Genomic DNA, 7443 nt, shown 5'->3' with positions numbered 1-7443 from the left:
CATCATACTTTATCGAGTAAAGCAATCTAAAAAATTTGGTTACACCAAATTACATTTAATTCACTGTCCTATTCCATAGGTTAATGAGTCTTTTACCTCAATCACGTTGGGTAAAGTTAATACATTTTAACAGTCCTTTGTTATGTAAATAAAATAAATGTATTCTGTTGATATACCGCACTGTCAGTTGGATGTGGATCTGTTAATGAGTTCAATTACTGGGTTTTTGTTTACGTGTGTTTTCTTATCGTACCTCAGGAGTTTTATTGATGCTGTTATTTCGACCAGGTACTATAATCCCTGCATACTGTAGTTTTTATTGTCCAATTCACTGTGAATCCTGTACAATAAAAGGTGTGTTTTTCTATGGTGCTGTCGTTTCTGACTAAAACAAAAAGTAGTAAACACCCACCTGATATTCTGAGAGTGTGAAGGAGGAGACAGAAAGAAGTTCTCAGTTTTTCAACTCAAAATGTAGTAAAACACCTGACAATTCATATTTATCCTGTAAATCCAATATTGCCACAAATCAGTTCTGTTTAATGATTTCCTACAATTGCCTAACAAAAACTTACAGTATTAAAGCAAAAGCTACCTCAGCTTTAACAGGAGTGTCTAAATCTCTATCATGTCATATCTTCATGCCGATCAACCCCACTCAAGTGTAAAACTCTGTGACAGCTAACTATTCTAATGAATTATAATTTAAGCTACAATCACACAGGAAACAGAAACTACACTGCTTAAATGAGTGAAATGAAACCAACTGGGTTTAGGAGTATGACACATTTTATAGTAAATCTGAGTACTTAAAAAATTTGCTTTAGTTGTAAAAAAGGATTTGAAATGCCACAGATGGGCATGTAATGTGATTTTGTGCCACTCTTCTTTTTCTTCTAGGAATTTCTTAAAAAGTGTCTTAATTAATTAAAACAGCAAGTCTACAGGGCCAATTCTACCACCAAACTTAGTACACAGGGCTTGTAAAACATGTCGATTTGAAAGCACCTCATAACCAGCAATACTGCTCATACTTAATAGTACTACACATAGCATTTAAACAGAAAACCAGGGAAGTGAGCCACTTCTCTTTCTTCAAAGTATTTCTTTATTTAGAGGGCAGTAATACCCTCAGTTGACGTCAAGCCTCTTCCAGTAATGAAGGATACTTTGATGTAAAGTATGTGATATCATTTCCCTTTAACATGTTTTCACTCACACCATGTATAGTTAAAGACACACACATACCCACACTAGACAACAGCTATTGTATGTGAAACAGTGACCATGTTGAGGTCATTCAATTACAGCATTCCTGTGGTTTAGTGAGTAACCAGATACGGAATAAGATGACACATTGTTGAAATAACAAATGTTTCTACTACAACCAAGAGTCAGACAGCACTTTAAGCACCCCCCCCCAAATAACTTACAAAATGACAATGAGCTCAACTACGCAGAACAACCTTCTTGAACAGACTTTTGGCTACTGAAGATAGAACAGTGGCAACAAACCCTTTTAGGAAGTGTTGAAATAGATAGAGATAACACACTTGTGGTGGCCGACAAGAGTTTAAAAACCAGAAGACATAACCATCAATGTGTCTCTAAAGGACTAGTTACTGGAATAGGGTCCACCATGCCAACACATTTTCACTATGGAGAGCAGTGGCAGAAGAAATGCCAAAATCAGCATGTTGCCTAGTTTGTTGAGTAGTCTCCACCTTTCTCTGTGAACTTATTAGCTCATTTCCCTTGTCAAAGTCATGATAAATCTCCTTTTACACAGTACAATTTTGCGCCTCTCATGTAACTTTAACCGCCGTTTTTACACTGGAGACATTTGGGAGTCAAGTAAGGTTAATGCTAACTTTACCGTTAGCTAACCGCTAAATAGTTTTTCATGGGAGATAGGTTTTTAAAGACCCGGGTTGTCAACAGACAACACTTACCGCCGTTTTGAAGACATTTTCACATTCCTAAAACACTCTTCTGCGATTAACAGGAGGGATATCGTTTTTTAACAAGATGCTGGGGTTTCTTAAACTAAACAAAGATGGCAGCCGGAAGTGACACACAGCGCGGACTTCTTTACTTCCCTTTAAGCAAATGCAGGGGGGAAAAAACATATATATTACATATTTTAAAATGTATATTTAACATTTTTAATTCATTGCAGAGATAATTATATAGAGTGTCATATTAAAACTTTTAACGTATGTTTATATTTTTACCAATTAGGGTAATGCAAGCAACAACTGTCACTTCCAGCTACAATCTTTGTTTGGTTGAAACATAAATTTAGCGACTTAATAAAAGAGGTTAAAAATTGTGCCAGCTGAACATCTGTCACCCCTGCTAAGTAGTGACTTGTGCAATCTGGGAATGTTCAAAACAGCAATAACTGTTGAAAGCTGACGCTGTCTGTTAAATTTTGGCTTGTCCTTTAGACAAGCTGATGTTGTGCTGCAGCTGCTACATTTTTTGTTCTCCATAACAGACCATAATGGACTGCATTTAAAGTCCAGTGAGAAGCAGAAGCTTTGTTGTAAGTTCCCAAGTAAGAATGCTTACATTGTGGTTGGACTATTCGCAATTTACTGGGAATCAACTAGGAGGTCTCTTTTTAAGTGCTGTGCAGGTTTATTTCATGTGAATATGATTTGATATGGTAAATTCCTTTATATTTGCCTCATTTCATTTACACAGTATTCACACCCCAATGGTCAAAACAAAACTGAGCCAAGCTGGTTTAAAGAGTAGCATTCCCATTCTCACTCAATTCATTATTGACCAAATATTACATTCCTCAACAGTTCAACAGTCAGGTTAAAGACAGAGAGTACACGCATATAATGATTTCACAGTTACACAGAACAAAAAATGTAAGTTTATCAGGACTTCAAAAGTTTTAAGACTGGGATGTTTTTTGGGCACACAAGTTTTTATAATTCTTTACTTACAGCAGTTCTTAGGTATCGCTTGTTTCTTGGGTAATTTTTTTTTTTTAAATACTTGGCATAGAAATAACTGGATGGCTATTGTGTAACTTCATAGGAAAAAAAGGTAGTTCATCAAATATGGTCCATATGAGTCCAGATAGAAGCATTTGTCAGCAGGTTAGAGACTCTTCATTTTTCAGTACGGGGTTCACAAACCACTGTTGAAGAAACGCAGATGTCCAGTACAAATGCAATGTAACTGTTTAGAAAGATAGTTCACATAGTTCACACCAGATATCTTATCATTTTATATCATGTATCCAATATGTTCAAGAAGGACCTGCATAGGCCACTGCAAAGGCCTTGATATCGTGATGGTCCTATAGTCCTTCGTTAGCTTTACCTTAGCTGTTTCAGTGCGGTTGAAACACTAAACAAAACTTCCTTCTTAAATGTCTGTCTGTAATGGCCTGTGAGGTCAGGTCAACCACAATCTTCACATTTCAACATCAATAATGACCAAATTTCTGAACACATCTGAACTTCACATTTCTAGAACTTTCAATCTACTTCAAAGGAGATATGGGTTATTTTCTTGATAAGCAGGAGGCAACACGGTATCGTTATAGAATGATTTTTATATTATGCAACTGTGTGTTTCTAACATCAGTTCAGGAGGAGGAGAGGTTTTCATCGCCTCCCGGTGGTGCCGGCACCACTACTGCGGTTAAGGTTACGGCTGAGCTGAGGGAAGTGAACTGTCGGTGTTCTGGATGTAGGACCATAGAGACCAAGATTTCTGGCTGCTGCTGATTTCCTAGGCTGCTTCACGCTCGGGAACGGGGAAAAGACCTGCTGTTTAGGAGTGAAGGTGCCGGTGGACGAGAGTGCTGGGGTTGACGGCGAGGAGGACATATTAGATCTGGATGATGAGGAGATCGATGAAAGTGAGGGAGTGGAGGGGGAGGAAGTTTTGTAAAAGGTAGAGGATGCGGGAAGAGTGAGAGAGGATAGGCCATTAACTGAAGGAACTGATGGAAGGGGTGCTGTTGGGGTGGGGGGTGGTTTAGGAGAGGAAAAGCATGAGGGACTGAGAGAAGCCGATGTAGGGACTGGAGACGGGGACGGACTCAGGGTGGAGGGTGAGGAAGGGATCTTAAAAGAGTGGTGAGATGGAGGTAATGCGATGGAGGGAAAGTGTCTGTCAGAGGCAGTGTTTCTTTCTGAACCTGAGGAATCAGACTCTTTATGTCTGTTTGAGGAAGGCGGAGGAGGGAGAAGAGGGACTTGGGGTACAGGTTTAGACTCTGGTAGTGTGGGTTGTGTATCTGGGTTTGCGTTATTGGGGGAGGTCAGATTAGATTTGTCCTCTAGATCCAGGGAGTCCAGTTGCACCACAACATCTGCAACTTCTGCTTCTTTCATCTCATCTGCAACCTGTGGCACCTCTTCACATACTGACCCTGTTCCCAAGGGATCAGGAGACGGATACATGGAGGAGACACTTCCCTCATTCTGCTCCTCATCATCCATCTCATTTTCCTCATCCTTCCTCTCCTCTTCACCCTCCAATCCTGATCCTCCTTCTTTTTCCTCCACTCCATCTTCCCTTTCCTCTGAATCTCCAAAGCCCAGCTGTGCTCGCGCCCTGGCTATATTCCTTCGATGTACCCGGACATGAGCTCGCCAGGGAGACCCCGCTCCTCCTGCAGAGCTCCCTGGAGATCCAGTACTGTTGGAAATCAGCGAGCTACAGCGCTGCCTGGCTGGGGAGCCCTGACTCTGGGAAAGAGAAGTAGGTCGGCAGCCTGGTAGTGTAGATGTGCTAGTGGATGTGAGTCTGGAGCCTCCTCTGCGTGGTTTATTACCCAGAAGGAGGTGGTTGATTACTGAGCTGGAAGGGTTGAGTTGGGAGGCCAGGACACGGGTGGCGGGGCACTTGTCTGGAGGGATGGTGAAAGGTAAAGGGACAGAGACAAAAACACATTAAAACAGACTTCCAATAGATCCTAGATCCAGGTCATAGCGTGAGCAGTGTCTTAGCATTTAACAATGAGGCTAGAAATCTTATTTGAGATAGTCATTTCAGGACTGTAGGTGAATTGTACATTTTTGACCATTAGAACTTTTTTAAAGTGAGTCCTACTAAGATAGATTTGTTTTGAACTGAGGTTATCTGAAATGAGGTGTTTCCAACCACGCTGTACCTTTAAGAGCTCCATTAACCTGACTACAGTAACTACTCAATACCATACCTTATATCACATTTAAACAAGATACTAGATTTAACTGGTACATTATCTAAATACAAAATTTATCATGTATAACAGTTTAAATTATTGGTTTTCCCATAAAATCTCTAAGGTCTGCAAGTAAGGATTCTTTATCTTTATCAATTATCTTGTATTATTTTTAATTATGAATCAATTATTCTATGAATATCAAAATATGGAGAAATGTTAAAAAATAATGTATTTGATTCAACATTAAAAAACCCAATATATTAAATTCACAGTGATGTGAAATCAAATTTGAGAAGTTGTAACCGGCAGTTATTTTAATAAATAACTGTATACCAAAAAATTGTCAGATTGCATTTGATTGACAGATTAAATAATTGTATCAGTATTACAGTCACCACAGAACCATTTCTGTGTGATCATGCAGATGTAACATCTGTGTCACATTTAGAAACACAGTCAGCTGTTCAGAGCAGCTGTTGCCAAAAGCTTAGGGCCTCCATCAGACACCAGAGGGCGTCCAAAGATTTTTTTTCTTTTTTTCCTCTGATGGATTTATCTACCAGGCCTCTCATAGAAGGAGACATACCGTATTTTGAACTACTGTCCAAATGAAAATTAAAATCTCTCATATTATATAAACACGCGCAGTAATATAGAGTATTTTGGCCTGTTTTCCAATGTCAGTAAACTATGTTAATGTAAACCTAAAAGCTGATTACTGAGCTTTACACAGTGTGTTCATATGAGTGATGATTAGCGTGGAAAGAGAGGGGTGAGTTTATTAGAGTGTGTGCGTGCAGATGTTTAAATCTGAAAGGGAAAAAACATTAAATCTCACTGTAATACTGTTATACAAGCTTCACAAATCATATGTTAGCATGTGATGGGAGGAGCAACACATAGAAGGAATTAGAGGTTGCTAACAACAGGTTAGTGACAGGAGTTTGCCCAAATCAGAAAAAAACCTCCAGCATACACCCAAAAAAACATGGATCATTCGCGATATCCAGTATAATTGGAGACACCTGTCACCACTGAAGACATCTTCAGCGTTTTATTAAATTAAACATAAGCTGATGCTCTACAGAATGATCAGTGCATTAAAAGATTTGTCATTTTTATAACTGGAACATGATGAAAATGACTGACATTAGCATATTAACACATTAACTGTATCTGATGGACCCGTCTTTTGTACTGTATAGTGACAAGTGTCTCCAAATAAATATTTTACCATATAAAACCGTCACCAGTTGTCCCAGCTACAGTATTCCCCACTGCATACCAAATGTGTTAAGTTAAATTAAATCAGAGTGTGTACCAGCTCTCCAAATGCCAGTCAGAGGCTAAAGTACTCATCTTATTTTATAACTGTTAAATAGAACAAATCTATCTGAACATTTTTATGATTTCAATGTAGAGTTACTCTACATTTAAAACTGTTTGCTCAGAACAGTGTTCAACACTGCAGCTATCTTTGCTCTTTTGAAAAAATGAATCATACGTGTATGCACCAGCATTTTGAGAGCATAGAACAACCCTGAGTTATTCTGAGAGTGTTTATAGCTACACAACCTGCAAAGGATTCAGTATTTTTGAGCCAGAAGTTCACTCATCCGATTTCCAATGTTTTTCCCCCCCAGTGGGTTTCTCTTCAGTGTATCAACAAACTAACAAAAATTTGTTTTTTTTCTGCCACATTCATGCCAGTAAAGCATACTGAATTAATTTGAATTGAAAATATACCTGTTTACAATCGCACATAAAATTATTTAACTGTACAATATTTGCTACGGACTAACTTGTGAAAATCTATTTTTTTGATTGCAAGAAAGTTTATTTTCTTACTTTATCATAAACACAATGAAAAACATCAATTGGAAATCTGCCTTGAGAATCCATGACAGACTTATGATTTGGTCTCCGAAAAGATTTCATGTACTCTACTATCCTCCTTAAAATCATTCAATTACTGTTATTTAATTGTGAATGAATCATTCAAGACCCTCAGATCAGCCCCAGAAAACCCAGTTTCAGATGACCCGTTGGGTCTGACACTAGTACCGTCAGTATGGTGGTCGATACTGTTGTTGTGTTTGTTGGACTGCTCCTGAGGAACTCCTGCACTTGTGGCCACTTCAGGTCCAGGTCCTGCGAGTCACACATCATTGTCAAACATCCAATTCTGCTGCGCGCATGCATTTCTGTCTTTTTACCCAGTTAGAACCTAATCAGTGTTTGTTTCGCAATGCCTTACC

General features: G+C 38.8%; 1 protein-coding gene across 1 annotated transcript in view; it reads right to left on the bottom strand.

Moving 5' to 3' along the window:
• Window positions 1-2662: 2662 nt before the first annotated feature.
• Window positions 2663-7443, bottom strand: part of tbc1d30 (TBC1 domain family, member 30) — a 27821-nt gene continuing 23040 nt past the window's right edge. Inside the window, exon 14 of the mRNA XM_046071931.1 lies at window positions 2663-4885. Coding sequence (XP_045927887.1) covers window positions 3633-4885 — 1253 coding nt within the window. The 3' untranslated portion in view covers window positions 2663-3632. The remainder of the gene's footprint in view (window positions 4886-7443) is intronic.

This window comes from Micropterus dolomieu, linkage group LG16 (assembly GCF_021292245.1).
Source record: "Micropterus dolomieu isolate WLL.071019.BEF.003 ecotype Adirondacks linkage group LG16, ASM2129224v1, whole genome shotgun sequence".
In the NCBI taxonomy this organism is placed as follows: Eukaryota; Metazoa; Chordata; class Actinopteri; order Centrarchiformes; family Centrarchidae; genus Micropterus; species Micropterus dolomieu.
Note: the sequence above shows the minus strand (reverse complement) of the source record. Positions and strands in the feature narration are given on the sequence as shown.